Source organism: Podarcis filfolensis (genome assembly GCF_964270895.1).
Source record: "Podarcis filfolensis genome assembly, chromosome: 9".
NCBI classification, from domain to species: Eukaryota; Metazoa; Chordata; class Lepidosauria; order Squamata; family Lacertidae; genus Podarcis; species Podarcis filfolensis.
Genome location: NC_139610.1, coordinates 68493917 through 68517281, shown reverse-complemented (window position 1 = coordinate 68517281; position 23365 = coordinate 68493917). Strand labels below are relative to the sequence as shown.

Sequence of the window (23365 nt, the reverse complement as noted above, 5' to 3'; positions counted from 1 at the left end):
GGTAACTGTGCCCCTGAAGGACCAGGTGCGCAGCCTGGGAGTCATTTTGGACTCACAGCTGTCCATGGAGGCGCAGGTCAATTCTGTGTCCAGGGCAGCTGTCTACCAACTCCACCTGGTACGCAGGCTGAGACCCTACCTGCCCGCGGACTGTCTCGCCAGAGTGGTGCATGCTCTGGTTATCTCCCGCTTGGACTACTGCAATGCGCTCTACGTGGGGCTACCTTTGAAGGTGACTCGGAAACTACAACTAATCCAGAATGCGGCAGCTAGACTGGTGACTGGGGGCGGCCGCCGAGACCACATAACACCGGTCTTGAAAGACCTACATTGGCTCCCAGTACGTTTCCGAGCACAATTCAAAGTGCTGGTGTTGACCTTTAAAGCCCTAAACGGCCTCGGCCCAGTATACCTGAAGGAGCGTCTCCACCCCCATCGTTCTGCCCGGATGCTGAGGTCCAGCGCCGATGGCCTTCTGGCGGTTCCCTCACTGCGAGAAGCAAAGCTACAGGGAACCAGGCAGAGGGCCTTCTCGGTAGTGGCGCCTGCCCTGTGGAACGCCCTCCCATCAGATGTCAAAGCGATAAATAACTACCTGACATTCAGAAGACATCTTAAGGCAGCCCTGTTCAGGGAAGTTTTTAATCTGTGATATTTTAGTGTATTTTTGGTTTATATGGAAGCCGCCCAGAGTGGCTGGGGAAACCCAGCCAGATGGGCGGGGTACAAATAATAAATTATTATTATTATTATTATTATTATTATTATTATTATTATTATTACAAGCTGAAGAAACAAAAAAATGTACATCTTATAACAATCTAATGCAATACAAAAATGTGATAATAAAACATATCTTTAAAATAGGCAACCTCCATCAAAAAAGTAACATTCAACAATCATTAGAATATTATAAAATAATATCAACATATAAAAGTTAAACAGAAATCCACTCAACAGTTACAATAATATCTAAACTATAATCAGTAAAACAACGGCAAGCCACAGTACATAAAACAATACAATACACATTGAGAAGCAGAGGGTAGGGCAAGGCAGGTGGAAGGAGGCCTTGCCTGAAGGAGTCTCTCCCCTCACAGTTCTTCCTCCGGGAACAGCTCCCTTATGAGGACTCCTAGGGCCGGATGGTGGGGCAAGGCAGGTGGAAGGAGGCCTTGCCTGATGGAGTCTCTCCCCTCACAGTTCTTCCTCCGGGAACAGCTCCCTTATGAGGACTCCTAGGGCCGGAGGGTGGGGCAAGGCAGGTGGAAGGAGGCCTTGCCTGAAGGAGTCTCTCCCCTCACAGTTCTTCCTCCGGGAACAGCTCCCTTATGAGGACTCCTAGGGCCGGATGGTGGGGCAAGGCAGGTGGAAGGAGGCCTTGCCTGATGGAGTCTCTCCCCTCACAGTTCTTCCTCCGGGAACAGCTCCCTTATGAGGACTCCTAGGGCCGGAGGGTGGGGCAAGGCAGGTGGAAGGAGGCCTTGCCTGAAGGAGTCTCTCCCCTCACAGTTCTTCCTCCGGGAACAGCTCCCTTATGAGGACTCCTAGGGCCGGATGGTGGGGCAAGGCAGGTGGAAGGAGGCCTTGCCTGATGGAGTCTCTCCCCTCACAGTTCTTCCTCCAGGAACAGCTCCCTTATGATGATCTTAAGATGATCGCAGGGTGGAGGTCAGGGTGGAGACAGGTGGTCCTTGAAGTATTGTGATCCTGAGCCATTTAAGTCTTCATAGGTCAAAACCAGCACTGTGAATGCTCTGATTCTGTGATTCCTCCTCTACAAAAAGTCCCAGAGTTGTGCTCCCTTCTGCAGCACCACCGTCTCTCCCATGGCTACAATTCCAGAACCCAGTTAACCCAAAACCTTGTGGAAGAGTCATAGCTCAGTGGCAGAACATCAGCTTTGTGTGCCAAAAGTTCAGTCCCCAGCATCTTCAGGTTAGCTGCGGTTTTCAACCTGTGGGTCCCCAGATGTTTTTGGACTACAACTCCCATCATCCCTGAGCTCTGGCCTTGCTAACTAGGGATGATGGGAGTTGTAGTCCAACAACATCTGGGGACTCAGAGGTGTGTATTCCTGCATCTCAAGGGGGTTGAACTAGGTGATCCTCATGTTTCCTTCCAACTGTATGATTCTATGACTGATCTTCACAAAAGGAGAAGAAACTTTTGAAAACTTGGAACTTGAAAGCAAAAAAATAATAATAATACTTGCGGGTGTGTTGGTTGGATGGGGAGGACTAGCATACAAATCAAAACACGGTATGTATCTGCAAATATCTGCAAACAAACCTAGACAGCACCTTAAAAAGCAGAGACATCACCTTGCCGACAAAGGTCCATATAGTTAAAGCTATGGTTTTCCCAGTAGTGATGTATGGAAGTGAGAGCTGGACCATAAAGAAGGCTGATTGCCGAAGAATTGATGCTTTTGAATTATGGTGCTGGAGGAGACTCTTGAGAGTCCCATGGACTGCAAGAAAATCAAACCTATCCATTCTGAAGGAAATCAGCCCTGAGTGCTCACCGGAAGGACGGATCCTGAAGCTGAGGCTCCAAGACTTTGGCCACCTCATGAGAAGAGAAGACTCCCTGGAAAAGACCCTGATGTTAGGAAAGATGGAGGGCACAAGGAGAAGGGGGCGGCAGAGGACGAGATGGCTGGACAGTGTTCTCGAAGCTACCAGCATGAGTTTGACCAAACTGTGGGAGGCAGTGGAAGACAGGAGTGCCTGGCGTGCTCTGGTTCATGGAGTCACAAAGAGTTGGACACGACTAAATGACTTGTTGTTAGCCACCCTGAGCCCGGCTTCGGCTGGGGAGGGCGGGATATAAATTATTATTATTATTATTATTATTATTATTATTATTATTATTAAACACATCTGCAAATATAGCCCAGGTTTCGATTCAAACAGTCTTTTCAGGAGAGAAATACTCCATGGAATTGAATGTAAAAGTGGATGCAAAAGCCAGCACCATTTCCCCAGATTCCCCACTTGCATTTTAACCGATGGCCGTCTCTCCGGAGGCCGAGCCAGCACACTTATGCAGCTACTCGGTGAGATTAGCTATTCATTAATAAGCCCTTCAGCACAAATGGAAGCTACGTGAGTTGCAATATTCTCTTTTGAGGTTTCATAATGGAGATGCAGTGTGTTATTTCATTGGAATCATATTGACTTCTGTATGTTTCTCCAGGATATTTCCAGCCAGAACAATATGCGCTAGCAAATCCTCTCTCTTTTGACAATGTGTGTCACAATAGTGCCCTCTTCGGGTTCTTACCGGAACAGAAATCTCCTTCTTCCTTTTGTTAACAGGCAAGGGGCAAGAGAAGCAACAGGATAGTCTAGACCCCAAACCAGCCTGATAAGGCACATCTGTTAAGTGTGGGGTTCTCAGAGTGGGCAATACCACCCCCTGTGTGGCAGTGCAATTACCTGGGAGGGGGCACTAAGAAGCAGGGGGCACTGAAGGTGTAAATGACTATGAGACTTTGAAAAACTGGTATCACTGAATCAAGTTCATCAGTTTTGTTGGATGAATTGAACTAAATAGTTTCAATTGGATTTTCAATCAATGTGCACCCAATTGTTACTGTTTTGAATTTCATTGTGTTGTTGTCTTCCTTAGTGGGTTGTGCAAACCGCTATTTTGAATAATGGTAGGAGGCATAGGGGATGAGTTTATGGGATGGAGGGATTCACCTCCTGTGACCCCTCTACCACCCTCTTGCCTCTTAGGAGTATTGTGGAGGGGGTGACATGAACAGTTGCCCTGGATGCAAAATTGTTAGGGGCACAAAATTTCAACACCCGGTGCAGTCTCAATGAGCTTCTGTTGTTGGCCTCGGTCTAGTATACCTGAAGGAGCATCTCCACCCCTATCATCCAGCCCGGACACTGAGATCCAGCGCCGAGGGCCTTCTGGCAGTTCCCTCATTGCGAGAAGTGAGGTTACAGGGAACCAGGCAGAGGGCCTTCTTGGTAGTGGTGCCCGCCCTGTCGAACACCCTTCCATCAGATGTCAAGGAAATAAGCAGCTATCCTGTCTTTAAAAGACATCTGAAGGCAGCCCTGTTTGGGGAAGTTTGGGGAAGGCACAACAAAAAATTGTAAAACAGGGTCTGAGTAAAACACTTTGAATTTTTCTCTACTGTCAAGCACTGTATAAATTTTATAAAATTCACAGGAATTCACTGTTGGACTGTCTCCTTTCCACTCTAATACCATCTTCAGCAGAACCTATATCCATTGTGAAACAATTTCAAATGTTCAGTTTGGTACAGGGATGGAGCAGGGGAGAAGGAGCCAGGAGCCTTCTAGTTATCTGTTGGACTACAACTCCCATCTTCCCTGACCGCTGGCTGTGCGGGCTGGGACTGATGAGAGACAGAGTCTAACAACTTCCAAAGAATCACTGATTCCACATCCCTGCCTGTAGAACTCACTTGCTTTGCAAGATCTTGCACTCATTCTAACTTTTTCTCAAATGTTGCTTCAAAAAGACGAAGAATCCTGCCTGCTTCTTGCAGCTTTTGGCACTTCATGGATTGCCTCTGTTTATTTATTTATAGACTTGAGTAATGCACCTTCAAAGTGAATATTATGTATGCTGCATTCTCTAACGCTCCCATACTTTCTTATTTTCTTTTTATACTGCATTTAATGAACCTCTCTTTTTTCCTTTGCATCCTCCTCCATTTATTTTCAAGGAGCCGAGTCTACTTTTCACTCATTTGTTTCCCTTCGTTGAAAATACTGCTGGGAGCACCTGGATGGCGCCGATATGGTTGCTTTTAGTTTTACTTATTTTATTATTTCCCTGAAATACCATCTTCGCATTCTCTCCTCTTTCTCTATTCTCCACTTCTGTAGACTAACCTGCATTTTTAAGAATGCAGATTTATTTTATCAGTCTTTTTTTCTAAGATGCTTGTTTTCCAAACTTATACAGACCAACTCAGTATTGATTATTCTTCTGTTCCTGTCTATTTCTCTACCTCTTTGCTAGTTTCTACTCTCCAATGCCCTTGGCCTCTGTACTGAATCGCTTCCTAAAACAGAAGTTGTAATCTTTCTGTTTTCTCATTATTATTGCTCTAAGGCAGTGGGGGGGTCATTCCCAGGGTCAAAAATGGCCCTCCAGCCCCCTCTATCTGGCCCTCTCAGAATGCATCCTAGACTAACCTCCTCACTGGTGCTGCTTCACAGACAGGCTCCGGCAGATTGAGTGGATGAGACTAAGAGTGGGTTCAGTTTTCAAGAGAAGGCTGTTTCTAAACCTGCTGTAGAGGGAACTGAGTGGCAGATGGGGCTCGCCCATCTAGAAGAGAAGTTCTGACCCTAAACCTCCCCTACCTTGTGGGATATCTTCAGGAGAAGAAAAGGCTAAGGAGCATACCCTACACACATCAGGAGTAGAGTCCCTAAGATCGTTGTGTTAGAATTCCTGCTCCATGATTGCAGTCATTGGATTGTTGTCTGTCACATGATGGTGTATGTTTTGACTCCACAGAGTGGGATGTGATGGAGACAAGATGTTTGTGTTACTGTGTTCCGTGAAGTGGGACTATTGTCCTTTGTTCTTTTTCTCTTTGCTGTCTAATGCTAGAGAGGGAGCCATGTTGCAGTGCTCTGTGTGTGTTTATATGTAAATAAAGTAGATTAGCCAAAATGCTGAGTTGCTGAGGTCTGTTACGCAACTGCGAAGACTCTGCAGATCCCTAAGTGTGCCGATGTCGGTTGGCATCAGTCACTGTGATGTTCGGGCTGAAGAAAGCTTTTGAAGCTCCCAAACGAAAGACCAGGAGGGAGAGAACATGCCAGTCAGGCATGTATCTCTGCCAGGGTCCTACTTGAGTGTAGGCTGAACTCCTGACACGTTGGATGGTGCCTTCCAGCAGCTCCTGGAGCCAAGCTGGTGCCAAACGTATTGCTCTGCTTTCCTTTGAGCCTCACTGGCGAGGGCAAGAGAAGGGTCTTGTTGTCTGGGCAGCCCAGCACCTCCAGACACACTGCCCAGCCTTGCACCCCAGGAAAGTCACTTCAGTGCTGCTAATGCAGCTGCTTGACTTCACTCCATTGTCTTTCAAAACAGAGAGATGTCAACGATTCACGAGCATGCAGCTTGATTTGCATGTGGGGTGTTTATACATCTTCCCATTCATCTTTCATTCGCCCGACACTTTTCTAGGCATTTTTCTTTTCACTCACCAGGTAGCAACAAAAATCCATTGTTTAAAGTGGATTTAAACTGCCAGAGTATTTTCACCCACTCTTAACTGCACAAAACTTCCTTGAATCCCACCACTCTTCTGAATAATACCCTTCCCCACCCTCTCACTATATATAAGCGTCTGGTGACTTCTGTTTCAGTGTATCTGAAGAAGTGTGCATGCACACGAAAGCTCATACCCGGAACAAACTTAGTTGATCTCTAAGGTGCTACTGGAATGAATTTTTATTTTTTTTATTTATTTATTTTTTTCTTTCGCCTGTGAAGAATGACAGTCTCAAGGCTCCCAGAGGAAAGCACAAATCCTTCCTTCATTGTTGCATGGGTTTCCATGCTCGCTCTCTCTACACGAAGCCTTTGACCGGAATTAATGAGCAGAAACAGCAATTTCCCTTAGAAATTCTCAGCTTTTGCTTCTAGAACATAACATACCCATTTCCAAAATGTGCACTGAGGATGAAAGAAGCAGCGGTAAAAAGGATGCTGGGATTTTTTATTTTATTACATTTTGCAGCCCTATTAGCCTTAATGAATCAAGAGGAGACGAGAGAGGAATTGTGGAAATTGGGGCCCTGGAGGGGAGGAAACGAGAGAGGTGGGTTTAGGATAAAATATCTTCCCCTTGGTGATTGTCAAGACTCATTTCAGCGCCGTAATTGCACTCAGTGGCAATTGCTGAAACAGTGAGCTGCCTTTAAGTTGTGACTTACGCCTCTCCAAAGGTGTAAGCCATCTTCTAGAAACTGTTCCTAACCTGGAGTTATTGAAGAATAAACAGCAGTAAGCTTTCAGGATCTTTAAGCTCAGCCATTATCAAGCAAGCAACCTTCCCCCCCCCCCCCAATTTTTATTAAATTTTCTGTTTTACATTTTAGAATATTCGTTTAAACAACCTTAACATATCCATGACTTCCCTTCTTTTTCCCTTCCCATGATTCATTTTTCATAGCATAAATCCCTGCATATTTTATATAAGCTAAACCATTGGGTATTCCATTATTGCGTCCATGAAAACTTATTTACACAGTTGAATTTATCTTAATGCTGCCCACATTTTCAAATATACACAATTTCCCACCATATATTCAATAAACATTTCCCAATCTTCTTCAAACATATGTTCTTCTTGTTATCAAGTGGGCAACCTTGCAGGAATCTGGAGAAGGGCACATCTTTGAAAGATGGACAAATGCTTTCCGTTATGTTGTGGGCCACCCCACCTACATCAGGTGTGACGTACAAAAGAAAGAACACAAAACAGAGTTGAAGTATGGAACTTCTTCCCAATGGCGACAATGACGGTCCCCAGCTTAGATTGCATTAAAGGAAGATTAGACAAATTCATGGAGGGGAAGACTATTTAAAAAAAAATTATTAGCAATTTCAACATAACAAATTATCAAACCATATAGTCACATACACTATTTTCCCCCCTTCCCCCTTCCATCCCTCCCTCCCCCCACCAGAGACTTCCCTCAGCTCCTCTCTCTGATTTCTCAGCACATATTATTCTCTGCATGTTATAAAATTATACATATCCTTACATTATCTCTCTATCATGTTACCAACCAATAAATTTGTGTATGTTTATTCAAAACCTGCCAAGGAGTCCAGTTCATTTTGTTGTCTTTTTAGATAATTTGTAAAAAGCTCCCATTTTTCCTTAAAGTCACAGTTGTCCTTGTCCCACAATCTGTATGTCAATTTAGCCAGCTCTACATAGCTCATCCATTTTTCTTGCCACTGCTCTTTTGTTGGGATTTCCTCCTTCTTCCATCCTTGCGCTATTAAGACTCTTGCCGCTGTTGTAGCATACATAAATAGATTCTTTGTTTTTCTTGGCAGGTCTTGTCCTACAATCCCTAACAAAAATGCTTCTGGTTGTTTTTTACAAATGTCATTTTTTTAAAAAAAATAATATTTATTAAAGGTTTAAAGATTACAGAAAAAAGAAGAATGAAAAAATGAAAAATTAAATAGAGCAAATCAATACCTCACAATACATAGGAAAGAAAAAAACAAAAAACAATACAGTAAAACAGAAAAAAGAAAAACAAAAGCATTTAAAAACACATCCAATATTTCCATATATCTTTCATTTACTTGTTTCATCGACCTCCTCACACCTCCCTTTTTTTGTATTCTAGTTCAATTAGCTACTTCAGCAAATCCTTTCCATCTTACTCAATTTTTTTCCCATAATTTATCTTAACCCAATCTAACCTTAAATTTTCCACTTTGACCCATTAACAATCTATTTTTACTTAATTCTTTATAACATTTCTGCTAAAGCCATGTAACTTCATTCCAGCATCCTTCTAACATTCCTTAATTTTACAGTATTTCTGTAAATAAACTTCATTTTTTTTCCAATCTTCTTCCACCGACTCTTCTCCCTGGTCTCAGATTCTGCCAGTCATTTCTGCCAGTTCCATGTAGTCCATCAACTTCATCTGCCATTCTTCCTGGGTGGGTAGATCTTGTGTCTTCCAGTACTTTGCGATAAGCATTCTTGCTGCTGTTGTAGCATACATAAAGAAAGTTCTATCCTTTTTTGGCACCAATTGGCCGACCATGCCCAGGAGAAAGGCCTCTGGTTTCTTCAAGAAGGTATATTTAAATACCTTTTTCATCTCATTATAAATCATCTCCCAGAAAGTCTTAATCCTTGGGCATGTCCACCAAAGGTGAAAGAATGTACCTTCAGTCTCATTGCATTTCCAGAATTTATTATCGGGCATTACATTTTAAGGCATTACATGCTGTAAACTTCATACCTGTGGTCCATAACTGTTCCCAGTCAGCCATCATAATGTTGTGTCCAACATCTTGTGCCCATCTTGTGTCATTTTAAACATTTTTTTCAATTCATTATATATAATTTCCCAAAATTTTTTTAACTTCTCTACTTTCCCACCACATATGATAAATTCATGGAGGGGAAAACTATTGATGGCTAGAAAGCCATGATGGCTATGCCCTGCCTCCACAACTGGAGAAAGCAAATGTTTCTGAATGCCAGTTGCTCAAATCCTGCTCACAGGTTTCCCCCAGATATCTCGTTGACCACTGTAAGAACAGGATACTGGACTAGATGGACCACTGACCTGATCCAGCATGCTCGTATTATGTTCTTATTATCAAACTCCACCATGGCTCCGGAGAATTCAATCCTCATTTTACTGATGACTGGTGACAATGATGATAACAGTAACTGGGGTGATATGGTAGTTCTTTCAAATGCAAACGGGCTTTTGAATTAATTGCTCTTCCTCCTGCTTGGTTTTTCAGGACGGGATTACATGAGAGACAAAATCTGTCAAGAATTCAACCACTTGGGGAAAGACAAATTCCGTTCTCTGTACGTATTTTTGAAGGCGATGCTTATTCAGAGCCGCACACCTGCTGTCCTTCAGACCAGCCAAAATGGGGTAGCTCTGGTCGTAAAAGGGAGATATCAAATATCTGTTTCTGAACAGGGCTGCCCCTGTTTGGTTTCGAAAATACTGAGCTAAGCCGGGGGGGGGGGAGGAGCCAGATCAGAACCCAATAACTTAAGGAGAGAGTTTGGTGGATCACACAGCCATTTGGTAAGGCAGGCTGAATCTGAGGGAGAAATAATAATAATAATAATAATAATAATAATAATAATAATAATAATTTATTTATATCCTGCCCTCTCCAGCCGAAGCCAGGCTTAGAGCAGCTAACAACAATAAAAGTAACACAGTTTACATAAAATCACAATCAATTAATTGAAATATATTCTAAAATCAATTCATTCTAAAATCAATTCAGAATCAAATTAATGGCAACCATTGGGCTAGAGTTCTATGAGGATTACCAAAGGAGTGGGTCAGGCTGTGCCCTGGCCAAAGGCCTGGTGGAACAGCTCTGTCTTGCAGGCCCTGCGGAAAGATGTCAAGTCCTGCAGGGCCCTAGTCTCTTGTGACAGAGTGTTCCACCAGATTGGGGCCACAGCCAAAAAAGCCCGGGCTCTGGTTGAGGCCAGTCTAACCTCCCTGTGGCCCGGGATCTCCAAGATGTTTTTTGTTTGAAGACCATATGGTCCTCCATGGGACATACCAGGAGAGGCGGTCCCATAGCTCCTACTGCATTGTGGGTACAGACTGCCAGAATGTGGAACTGAATGGCTTTTCGTGTCTAGGGTTTTGATGGCTGCAGCTGGTGGCCAAAGTATAGCGTGGAAATATTTGGGGTTTTTTTACCCTTATTAAACAAAATTGATAGATTGCTTGTTTGCAACAAACCCCTTGGGATCCCTCCCAACTCCACAATTCCATGTTTGTCATTTTGTTTGTTTGTTTGTCTGTCTGTCTGTCTGTTTTGCATTCCACCCTTCATAGATCCCAGGGCGGTTCACAACATAAAAATGCAAGATAAAAAACACAAAGTACGTGATATAAAAAATAAGAAGAAAAGTAAACCAAGGAGCCCCACCCCCTTCCCACAACACATTTTAAAAGGTATCAAATGTTAACCAGCCAAAGACTAGGACTAGTCGCCTGAGAAACAGTTTCTATCCAAATGCAATTTTGGTTTTAAACGCTGTGTAAGGAGTCTCTATGGGAGTATATTGCATTTAATTATGGGGTATCAGAGTCTTTAAGGGGCTAACCAGGTTGGGATAGCTGGGATAGCAGGCTTGTTGGTTTTTGAATGTCTTATGTAGATTATTGTAGATACGTATTGTATAGTATCATGTCGTTATCGTATCGCCTGGTTGAAGAGGAATATTTCCGCCTGGGTCATAAAGGTATATGATGAAGGTGCCAGGCAAACCACACTGGGGAGAGCATTCCACAAGTGGGGAGCCACCACAGAAAAGGCCCATTCTCATGTTGCCACTATCTGGACCTCTCAAGGAGGAGACACATGAAGGAGGGCCTCAAAGGTTGCTCTCAGGGTTTGTGTAGGTTCATATGGAGAGAGGTGGTCCTTGAGCCATTTAAGGCTCCATAGGGCAAAACCAGCACTTTGAATTAGACTAAGATTATTATAATACCCTTTCCCTCCTGTTGGTTCGCAGAGCAATTATCATGAACAGCAGGAAGTATACCAACAGCACCTTTGAGGAAGTCAAGAGTATCGCGGTGGAGATTGTCGCCCTTGCAGAAAAATGCTGTGTTGAGGGAGCCGACCCAGAATGCTACACAACAGAGGTACACTTCCACAAGCATATATGTGCACCCAGACCTTCTCGGTGCTAAGTGGTACCAACTTGAGGAGAACATTGGGGGGTATGGCAGGTGACGGGAGGTTCCCCTGCCCCCTCCATGCCCCCTCATCATGCCACGCTCCTTCCAAGTTGAGGTCAGGCCACCGTGCGCTCAGGCAGGCTCAGTGAGCAACAGTTGGTGGCAGCGTGTGTGGCTGGTCAGCTGGCCAGACGTGCTTGTCAGAGCTTGGACCACCACCGTGGTAGTTTGGGGTAGCTCCCGGGGGGCTGCTGTCCCTGCCGTGGGAAGGGGCTGCCTCTGCTGGTTCACCCATGCGCTCCTGCTGTGCTGCTCCATTCCAAACTGTCAGGGATTGGCGAGACGGATGAGGAATGCTGGAGATCACACACACACCCCTTCTCCTGACACTGCAGGAGAAGAGGGATGCAGCACTGATTTACAGCAGGGGTTTGAGGAGTTTGAGGAAGGTCATGTGGGAATGTTCAAGGATGCAGGAGAGCATCTATTGTTTGATTATATCCTTTCCAACTTGTGTTAACAAGTTCTACAATTTAGCAGAGTAACATTCCCCTTTTTAAACTCAGCGGATGCGTTTGCTCAGGCTCACCAAAGCCTCTAGAATAACTGTTCTGGTGTTTTCCCCTTATTCCCTCATTAAAGATAAGACACGACACAGTCTTCTATAAAAGTATAAAAAGAGTTTACTCACATTCTGTTCACAATTGGATCCCAGAAGGCTGACTTAGCTTAGAAAAGTAACATACACCTGGAAACTACCACATAAAGAGACAGTCCCTTTGTCCTCTCTTGGCTAGAAGCCAAGAGAGCATCTTTGGCTAAGCAAATGTTGCTTCTTCGATGCATGTAGTCAAAGAGAGAGAGAGATGGCTGCCCTGCCCTGTACTTTTGTCGTTACCTGCACAGGTGAGGCCACGCTCACCTCTAGTCACATGCAGAGGTAATCTGTCCCAAAATTCAATGTATTTTTCAAAACGTTTTTCAAAAAAACATTTTCACAGTGTTTTTTATGCGTGTGTAGATTCCACCTAGATTTCCCTTTGCTTTGATCAGACAGTGCTTTTTCTTGTGATCCTATGTATCAGAGGCTGTAATACTTAGGCAAACCTGTAACCTTTCCCTCTTTTTTCCTTCCCTCTCTCTTCCTCCCACCCAGTCTTTAGCACTCTCGGCCAAATCCTGTGACCCAAATAACCCTTTCCCGAAGCATCCAGGGACAGCTGCCTGTTGCCGCGAGGAAGGCCTTGAACGAAAGCTGTGCTTGGCAGCCTTGAAGCATCCACCCAAGGAGTTCCATACATATGTGGAGCCATCCAATGAGGAACTATGTGGGGCCTTCAGAAAGGACCCCCAGGAATTTGCAGACAGGTGAGTCATGTGTGCAATTCAATTGTGCCACTTACCTATCCCATTCAGGCACCAGAGTCCATCTCTGATGGCTGTGCCACTTACCTGTCCCGTTTAGGCACCAGAGTCCACACACTGATGGCTGGTCCAGGTCTCATGGGCTCAGGGGAGCCCTGGAGACAGATCCCTGCTGTTGGAGAGAATGCTAAAGGTCCTAACTCCTCCATCTACTGATTATCCTATCATAATATAATAATAATAATAATAATAATAATAATAATAATAATAATAATAATTTATTATTTATACCCCGCCCATCTGGCTGGGCCTCCCCAGCCACTCTGGGCGGCTTCCATAGAAACCAAAAATACAGTAAAATATCACACGTTAAAAACTTCCCTGAACAGGGCTGCCTTAAGATGTCTTCTGAATGTCAGGTAGTTGTTTATCGCTTTGACATCTGCTGGAAGGGTGTTCCACAGGGCGGGCGCCACTACCGAGAAGGCCCTCTGCCTGGTTCCCTGTAGCTTTGCTTCTCGCAATGAGGGAACCGCCAGAAGGCCCTCGGCGCTGGACCTCAGCGTCCGGGCAGAATGATGGGGGTGGAGACACTCCTTCAGGTATACTGGACCGAGGCCGTTTAGGGCTTTAAAGGTCAGCACCAACACTTTGAATTGTGCTCGGAAACGTACTGGGAGCCAATGTAGGTCTTTCAAGACCGGTGTTATATGGTCTCGGCAGCCACCCCCAGTCACCAGTCTAGCTGCTGCATTCTGGATTAGTTGTAGTTTCCGAGTCACCTTCAAAGGTAGCCCCACGTAGAGTGCATTGCAGTAGTCCAAGCGGGAGATAACCAGAGCATGCACCACTCTGGCGAGACAGTCCGGAGGCAGATAGGGTCTCAGCCTACGTACCAGATGGAGCTGGTAAACAGCTGCCCTGGACACAGATTTGACCTGTGCCTCCATGGACAGCTGTGAGTCCAAAATGACTCCCAGGCTGCGCGTCCAAAATGACTCCCAGGCTGCGCACCTGGTCCTTCAGGGGCACAGTTACCCCATTCAGGACCAGGGAATCCTCCACACCTGCCCGCCTCCTGTCCCCCAAAAACAGTACTTCTGTCTTGTCAGGATTCAACCTCAATCTGTTAGCCGCCATCCATCCTCCAACCGCCTCCAAACACTCACACAGGACCTTCACCGCCCTCACTGGTTCTGATTTAAAAGAGAGGTAGAGCTGGGTATCATCCGCATACTGATGAACACCCAGCCCAAACCTCCTGATGATCTCTCCCAGCGGCTGCATGTAAATGTTGAAAAGCATGGGGGAGAGGACAGAACCCTGAGGCACCCCACAAGTGAGAGCCCAGGGGTCTGAACACTCATCCCCCACCACCACTTTCTGAACACGGCCCAGGAGGAAGGAGCGGAACCACTGTATGACAGTGCCCCCAGCTCCCAGCCCCTCAAGACGGTCCAGAAGGATGTTATGGTCGATGGTATCAAACGCCGCTGAGAGATCCAGCAGAACTAGGAAACAGCTCTCACCTTTGTCCCTAGCCCGCCGAAAATCATCAACCAGTGCGACCAAGGCAGTTTCAGTCCCATGATGAGGCCTGAATCCCGACTGGAAGGGATCCAAATGGTCCGCTTCTTCCAGGCGTGCCTGGAGTTGTTCGGCAACCGCTCGCTCAATCACCTTGCCCAAGAATGGAAGATTTGAGACTGGGCGATAGTTGGCCATCGTGGCCGCATCTAAAGATGGTTTTTTAAGAAGCGGTTTAATAACCGCCTCTTTCAGCGGGTCTGGGAAGGCTCCCTCACGGAGGGAAGCATTCACCACCCCACGAAGCCCATCGCCCAGTCCTTCCCGGCTAGCTTTTATAAGCCAGGATGGGCAAGGATCCAGGAGACAGGTGGTTGGTTTCACTCGTCCAATCAGCCTGTCCACATCCTCGGAGGTAACAGATTGGAATTGATCCCACTCAACTTGACTAGACAGAACTCTAGCACTCTCCCGCCCCGGCCCTGCTCCCACGGTGGAGTCTACTTCTTCCCGAATCTGAGCGATTTTATCTGCAAAAAACTTTGCAAAATCATTGCAGGAGAACATGTGGCCCGTACTGGGCCCCGATGTTGCAGGTGGTTCCACTAAATTGTGAACCACCTGAAAAAGTCTCCTGCTGCTGTTTTCTGCAGATGCAATAGAGGCGGTGAAGAAATTCTTCTTCGCCGTCGCTATCGCCACTTGGTAGGCTCGAAGTTGAGCTCTAACCTGTGTCCGGTCAGATTCGGAATGAGTTATCCGCCACCGGCGCTCTAGCCATCTCAACGATTGTTTCATTGCCCTCAGATCCGTGGAAAACCACGGGGCTGTCCAGGCTTCATGCAATCGGAGAGGGCGCTTCAGAACCAAACAGTCAATAGCCCTGGTTAACTCCACATTCCAGTGGGCCACCAGGGAATCAGATGAAAGGCCATCAACATGGAATAAAGCATCCCCTACCACTCTCTGGAAACCATTTGGATCCATTAAGTGGCGGGGGCGGACCATCCGAATTGGTCCCACCTCCCTGCAGAGGGGATGGGTCGCAGAGAAGTCCAGTTGCACCAGGAAGTGATCTGACCATGGCACTTCTTTCGTTTCGCTTTTACTTAGTGTCAGATCACCAACATCCATAGAGGTAATCACCAGGTCCAAGGCATGTCCGCGGCTATGGGTTGGGCCAGACTTATTCAGGGACAGCCCCATGGAGGCCATGCTTTCCACGAAGTCCCGAGCGGCCCCTTGTAAGGTCGTGTCGGCATGGATGTTAAAATCCCCTAGGACGACCAAGCTAGGTGTCTCCAGGAGAACATCCGCCACGACCTGAAGCAGCTCGGGCAGGGAATCCTTGGTGCAGCGGGGAGGTCGGTACACCCAAAGGAATCCTGTACTGCTCCTATTGCCCAACTTCCAGAACATGCACTCGGAAAACTGGGTCTTCCCAATAGGACGCCTGGTGCAAACTAATGACTTCCTAAAAATCACTGCAACCCCCCCTCCCCGCCCACATGACCTGGGTTGCTGTGTGTAAGAGAAACCTGGTGGACAAGCAGCGGCAAGGACAGGCCCATCTGCTTCATCCAACCAAGTCTCTGTTACACATGCCAGGTCAAGTCCTCCATCCATGATCAAGTCATGGATGGCAGTGGTCTTATGAATCATTGACCTGGCATTGCACAGCAGCACCTTCAGGTCATGTGGGTATCCCTTGCTGATTCTAGTATCCATCTGGTCAGGACCAGACCCGGAGGCAGGAATAGTCCTCAGACAACGACTAAACCTGCCCCCTCTGTAATGACATGGTCTAGTCTTAGCCTAACTCCTCCCCCTACCCGTGATCACTGAGATCGGTTGTCCCAGTGCATCCCCCCCTGTGGAACATGCCCCAGCCATTTTGTGGGCTGGGGCCCACTCCCCGGCAGCCCTGACCCCTCCCCCTAAGAACAAAATAACACCTTAAACAAACAAACTAAACCAATAAAACAATACAAACAAAAAAATGTAAAAATTACAAAAACATCAAAATAAAAAAATAATTCCCCAAGCCCAACCAAACATCCATCCCACCCCACCCCCCACATACAAAAAATCCAAAAGAAAAATTTTAAAAACATTTTAAAAACACTCTGTGCCCCTCCGGCAGTAACAACTGTCCTAGTGAGGCCTGTCAGGCCCCGCCCTGGGCCAGGTGGTAAGTGGCAAGAGCAGGGCCCTCAGGGACTCACTCAGGGGAGTCATACCTCATGTTACATTTGCTTCAGGTTGAACATTTTCAGGTTGCATCCCGCAGTGACCCTGAAGTACTGGAAAGGGTTACTTCTGGGTTTTGCCGCTCAAAATGGCGTCACGCACATGCACAGAAGCAGCGAGTCGCGACCCACAGATGCAGGTTGCGTTCTGCTCATGTTGCGAACGGGCCTCCAGAACGGATCCCGTTCGCAACCAGAGGTACCACTGTAGTTCTTACAAATCTCACCCTATGAAGCTGCCTTCTGCTGAGTCAAGATCATTGATCCAGCTAGCTCACTCCTGTCCACCAACAGTAGTCTGGGGATTAGTTTTCTACTCTCAACAACAGAGAGGAAAAGCTGGGACCTTCTGCACTCAAACCACGTGATGTGCTCCACCCACTGAGCTATGGCTCCTTCCTGGGTCTGTTATAATGCAAATATACCACCCCATATATTTTCCTTCTAGAAACTTATTTTTTCTCCAGTTTGCCCAAAGTTCTTTTCAGTGAGGTGTCTGTGAAGCAAGAAAGAACTTTAAAACCACAAACGGGTTTTTATCTTGTTGTTTTGCACAGCTGGGGATTTAATATTGGAAGGATTTGGAGGTTGGATAGGATATTATTTATTATTTATCCTTCCTCTTATCACTTCTATGAGTTAACATCCAGTTAGGAGAATTTAAAATTTACCATCCCTTTGCAGCATAAAATGTGGAGACTCAGCACTTAGAGAAGTCTCACAACGGAAGTAGCTGCAAAGATTTCGCTGACCTCACTTGTGATATGCAGTCACTTATGTTCTACTTTGTGGTCCATTTTCTAGGTTTCTGTATGAGTTTTCCATTGACCATAGCCATACACCTTTGCCACTCTTGATCGCCTCCACAACGACCTACTTGTCCATCGTCGGAACATGTTGTACCCATGCGCAACCCACAGTCTGCTTCTTAAAAGAGGTAGGTGCTTTCTTTTCTCAGGACTAAACGCATTGCATTTCCAATTCAGCTGCAGCCCGATGCCGGCAGCCATTTCTCTGACAAATGAACTTTAAGCACCAAGCACATCAAATGCCTTCTCAGTGATGCTTCACAATTTATTCCACTTGGGTAGCATTGCCAGCCACCTAAGGGCGCCATGTTGTGCATATTTGCAATGGGTTTTTTAAAGAAGAAGAAGAAGAAGAAGAAGAAGAAGAAGAAGAAGAAGAAGAAGAAGAAGGTGCCAGAACTCACACTTCCCTGCCATTGTGCATTCCTTGGAGTCTGGATCTGCTGCCCGTGTGGATCTTGCCACCTGAGGCATTTGCCGCACCTTGTCTCATGCGTGGGCTGGCCCTGCTCCCAACCTCAGTATCTGTCAAAAGCTTAAACCCACAGAGTTAGGAACATAGGATACTGTCTTATACTGAGCCAGACCATTGGTCCATCTAGCTCAGGCTTCCTCAACCTCGGCCCTCCAGATGTTTTTGGCCTACAAATCCCATGATCCCTTGCTAGCAGGACCAGTGGTCAGGGATGATGGGAACTGTAGTCTCAAAACATCTGGAGGGCCAAGGTTGAGGAAGCCTGATCTAGCTCTGTATTGGCTACACTGACTAGCAATGGCTCTCCAGGGTTTCAGCCCAGGAATCTTCCCAGACCTATCTGGAGATGTTGGGGCTTGAACCTGGGACCTCCTGCATGCAATCAGATATTCTTCTACTAGGCTACAGACCTTCTCCATTGGAGAAGTTGGGTGGAACTCACTCTTTGCTGTCCTTGACTCATGTGCAGAACTATTCAAAGTACAGGCAACTCCCAATTTACACGAGGGTTACGTTCCAAGGCACCGCATGGTTACGTGAAATTGCGTATATTGGAAACGCCATTGGAAAAGCCTGCAAACACCCTCTAAATCGCCGGAAACCCTCGAAAAACCCAGCAGAATTTACCAGACGCCAAACTCTCACTACAATCGCTCCCTCCAAACCTCCTAGCTGAAACGCCAACTCTCCACAGGCCTCAAGGGTCGGTGCAAAGGCTTCTGGGATTGCTAGGATTTTTGCAAATTTTGCCCTTTCTGGGTGCTTTTAGGGGCGTTTTTGCCATTTTTAAAGTTGCCAATGGGTTCGGCACAATGCGCATGTTCACAGTCACGTGCCCATTGGATGTGTGTAAATTGGCCGTTGCCTGTAATGCAGTTGATGGAGAGTCACCACAGAGATTCTCACATCTCTGTGAGGTAAACATTTGATTCTCACTGTCAGGATTTACGATCTCCCTCTCACACCAAGAGACGGCAGGCCGGCGTTTTCATAATTTTCAGATTTATTGGTATTTACATAATAGTTCATTCCAAGCACGCAGCTCAGTCTTCCGCACTCGAAGGGTCAGATGAGCCCAATTGGGGGGGGGCTCTTTTCCAACAGGAAATAAGCCATCTGCTCCTCCTTTTGTGGGCTTGACACCAAGCCTGAACTCTGCACATCCTTCTAGTATGAGGAGATTCATGAGCAGCTTGTGCCTTCTCCCCTGAAAGCGTGTCTGAGAGTTGCGGCCCCTCTGCCTGCCTGACACCGTCCTGAAAATTTATGACTTGCCTTCTGGGACGGGAGTGTTAGGATATAGTTCCATTCCACCTTTGGAACATGAAATATACTCAGAGTCGCAAAGTGATTTCATGCTCTTTATTCAGCTCATAGTGGTGAGGAGGAATGAATGAATGTCCCCTCAAAGCATCTGCTTTATATACATTATTTACACAATGGGCTGCACATGATTGGCTAATTCCGGAATTCTACTTTAAGCCAATCAGGTTGTGGATTCACTTCTATCTGGAGCATGATTGGGTGGTTCCTGCCAACCAATCATACTGCTGCATTGTTCTAGGACCAATCAGACTGCTGCCTTTTGGATCCTATTGTTGTAGGACCAATCAGACTGCTGCAGTTTGGATCCTATTCAACTCAGTACATAACACCCCTCCCCTCTAAGTCCCAGTCCTGCCCGGGAGGTCGCATTCATAGTCCTCAAGGTACGCCGGCAGCCTACGTGTGCGTTGCGGCCTGGGGTGTTCCCTGGTCCGGGGTTCAGGTTCTGGCTCGTGTTCCAAGGATGCTGGCTGTGATGGGGCTGTATGGTCTGGCGCAACCGGCTCGCTCAGTCGTGGTTCTGGTTCCGGTGTCCTTCCGGCCTCACGGGTCCTCTCTGTATTTACTGATTCTGCCTCTCCTGCTTGCCCCTGCTGCTCTATGGGCCTCACTGCCCCACTGTTCCCTTGGGACTCCTCTGACCTGTCCTCCTCCTCCTGGTTTTCTCCCGGGAATCGTCGCCGTATCTGGTCGCAGTGGCGGCGCCAGCATTGCCCCCCATCTGTTAGCACCTCGTACGACATGGGGCCAGTGACCCTGGTGACTGTGGCGGGTACCCATGCAGGGCCTGCCCCAAAATTCTTTGCATACACTGGGTCCTGGGCCTCGAAGGTCCGGGGGTTCCTGCCTTCCCCCACCACTACCTCATCCTGAGCTCTATCGAGGTGAAGGCGGTCCAATCTGATTGCAAGGCGCCGACCCATTAGTAGTTCAGCGGGGCTCCGGCCAGTCGTTGAGCTGGGGGTGCTGTGCTGTGCTAGAAGGAATGTGGCAAGGCGGTACTCCCAATCCCCTTGCGTCATGCGGCAAAGGGTGTCCTTGGTGGTCCGCACCATGCGTTCTGCTTGGCCATTGGTGGCAGGGTGGAATGGCGCCGAACGGATGTGGCGGATGGCGTTCTGCGCTGTGAAGGTTTGGAATTCTCCTGACGTAAATGCAGTCCCGTTGTCTGAGACGAGAGTGTCAGGGAGCCCGTGGGTTGCAAACAGCCTGCGTAGTACCCGGATGGCTGCGGACGTAGAACTGGACGGTACCAGTGCGACTTCCAGCCATTTGGTGTAAGAGTCCACCACTATGAAGAATGTTTTCCCCTGAAAGGGGCCAGCGAAGTCCACATGCAGGCGTGACCATGGTGCTCGGGCGGACTCCCAGGACTGGACTGGGGCCCTTGGGGGATCTGGGCGGGATTCTTGGCAGGCCTGGCAGTGTTTGACCCAGGCCTCTATCTCTCCGTCGATCCCCGGCCACTACACATAACTCCTGGCAAGGGCCTTCATTCTTACTACCCCTGGGTATGTCTCGTGTAGGGCTGTGAGGACCCTTTTGCGGAGGGGCTGGGGAACAACGACCCTGCTTCCCCATAACAGGCACCCCTTGTGGGCCGACAGTTCATGTTTGCGGGTTGTGTAGCCGGCGAATTCTGGCCCGGGGCTGCTGCTGGGCCATCCCCTCCACACCCAGTCCAGGACCCGGGAGATGACCCTATCTTTCTTGGAATGGTGTGCAACTTCTTGTGCCTGAATGGGGCGCTCGGGAAGCAGCTCCAGGCTCATAACCTCTTGTGCAGGTGCTGGGTCGGGGCCTGTTTCCGGTAGTGGTAGCCTGCTGAGGGCGTCCGCATGGCCCATCGCCTTCCCAGGGCGGTGAATCAGTGCATACTGGTAGCTGGCAAGGAAAATTGACCACCTGAGGACGCGAGGAGACAGCACTTGGGGGGTCTGCTTTTCAGGGGCAAACAAGCCAAGCAATGGCTTGTGGTCAGTCACCACGGTGAAGGGCCGCCCGTACAAGAAATCATGGATTTTTTTTACTCCCTTCACGATTGCCAGACCCTCCTTGTCGATTTGCGAGTAGTTCCACTCGGTTGCGTTGAGTGTCTGGGAAATGTATGCCACCGGTACCTCTCTTCCATCCGGGAGTTGGTGTCCCAGGACAGCGCCAATGCCATAGGGTGAGGCATCGCATGCTAGCACCACTGGCAGCCTCTCGTCGAAGTGTGCCAAGACCGAGTTTGAGACAAGCAAGCCCTTGACTGCCTGGAATGCGGCCTCCTGGCGCTGGCCCCACACCCAAGGGGCCCGCTTGTCCAGGAGTCTGTGTAGGGGCTCCGCTACCGCCGCCTTGTGGGGAAGGAAGGAATGATAAAAGTTCAATAGTCCCAGGAAGGCCTGAAGTTCAGTCTTGTTCTTGGGTGCTGGGGCATCACAAATGGCCCGTACCTTGTCCCCAGTCGGGTGGACCCCTTCTGCGTCCACCATAAATCCCAGAAAGTCCACCTGAGGCACTCCTAGTAGACATTTTTCCCGCTTCACCTTGAGACCCGCCGTCTGGAAATGGTGCAGAAAGGTGCGGAGGCGGTCCTCAAACTCCTCTGGTGTGGGCCCGGCAATCAACACATCATCGAAGAAGGGGGTGACACCAGGAATCCCTTTAAGGAGAGAGTCCATTAGATTCTGGAATATGCCTGGTGCCACGCTGACACCGAATTGCAGCCGCTTTACCCTGAATGCTCCTCTGTGCATCACAATCGTCTGTGCCTCTGCTGTGGCCTCATCTACTGGCAGCTGTTGATATGCTTGGGCCAGGTCCAGCTTGCCAAAAATTTTCGACCCAGCCAGGGTGGCAAGGACATGGCTGACCACTGGCACTGGGTATGCATGGGCCGTGAGGGCCTTGTTTATGGTACATTTGTAGTCTGCGCAGATGCGGACCGAACCATTAGGCTTGACGGGTGTGACGATTGGGGTTTCCCAGGGGGCATTAGGCACCGGCTCCAGCACTCCTTGCTCCACGAGTCGGTCCAATTCCTCGTCTATACGGGGTTTCAAAGCGAACAGGACCCGGCGGGTCTTGAGCCTGACCGGTCGTACTGTGGGGTCAAGCTGTAGAGCAATGGGGGAGCCGTATACTGTCCCAATTTCCCATCGAAAACCCCTGGAAATTCCTTGCATATGGCATCCACATCCACTTGTAAGGTAGTGTGGTTCACCCCGGTGACGGCTAGCCCCAGTGGTCCAAACCATGCCAATCCCAGTAAGCTAATGTAGGGGCCCTTGACCACAAGCAAGTCCAGTTGCCGCGTCCGCCCTCGGTACTGCACCCTGAAGGTCCCCACCCCCATTGTGGGGACCTTACGTTTCTGGAAGTCCCGGAGGGTGAATGGGGCCGGCCTGAGTTTGGGACCCCCAGTAGGACACAGTTTCCTTAAGGTCCTTTCCGAGATTATGGATAGAGTTGAACCCGTGTCAAGCTCCATGTGGCATGGGGCCCCCTCTATCTGTACCTCTACATAAATTTTCTCTACGTTGGGGTGGGGCAACTGGTATACCTGGAAGTCCGTGAGCTCCGTCGAGTTGCCTTGGTGCATTGGGCCCCGGGACCTGGGGCTCTTGGATTGGTCATCTGATGCCTGGCGTCGGGTGGGCCGAGCTTGACACACCCGGGCGATGTGTCCCAATTTTCTGCACTGCCTGCACTCTGCGTTGCGGAAATGGCAGGTCCTCCTCTCGTGACTTTCTCCACAGCTTGCGCAGTTCCCTCCTTCTCGTCGAGGCAGCTGTGGTATGTGGGCTGCTTGAGTGCGCTGCTGTACTCGGTGCACCTCCTCCCTGTTGGATCCTGAGTCGTCGGTGAGGTCTTCATGGTGGACCCTTGGTTGGGAAGGCTGGCTCGGCCGTGCCTCTTGCGTCGACCTCTCGGCAGCTTCCGTTGCCAGGGCCTCCTCCAGAGCGACCTGGAACGTTAGGTTCTTCTTACCGTAGAGGCGTCGTTGCAGCTTCTCATCCTTCAGGCCACCGACGAGGCAGTCACGAAGCATGTTCTCCAGCTCTGAGAAGTTGCAGAACCGGGCAGCTTGGCGGAGAGAGGTCACAAACCCAGTTTAGGTTTCCCCAGGGGCTTGCCGCTTTGCGTAGAAGGCATTTCGACGAGCCACCA

At 48.2% G+C, this 23365-nt stretch overlaps 2 protein-coding genes across 10 annotated transcripts in view; one reads left to right on the top strand and one right to left on the bottom strand.

The window, feature by feature from the left end:
* The window catches only part of SLC4A4 (solute carrier family 4 member 4), a 352153-nt gene that overhangs the window by 81758 nt on the left and 247030 nt on the right, over window positions 1-23365 (bottom strand). The window lies entirely within an intron of this gene.
* The window catches only part of GC (GC vitamin D binding protein), a 49657-nt gene that overhangs the window by 10437 nt on the left and 15855 nt on the right, over window positions 1-23365 (top strand). The window contains exons 2-5 of the mRNA XM_083571488.1: window positions 9532-9601; window positions 11291-11423; window positions 12616-12827; window positions 17405-17537. Coding sequence (XP_083427614.1) covers window positions 9532-9601; window positions 11291-11423; window positions 12616-12827; window positions 17405-17537 — 548 coding nt within the window. The remainder of the gene's footprint in view (window positions 1-9531; window positions 9602-11290; window positions 11424-12615; window positions 12828-17404; window positions 17538-23365) is intronic.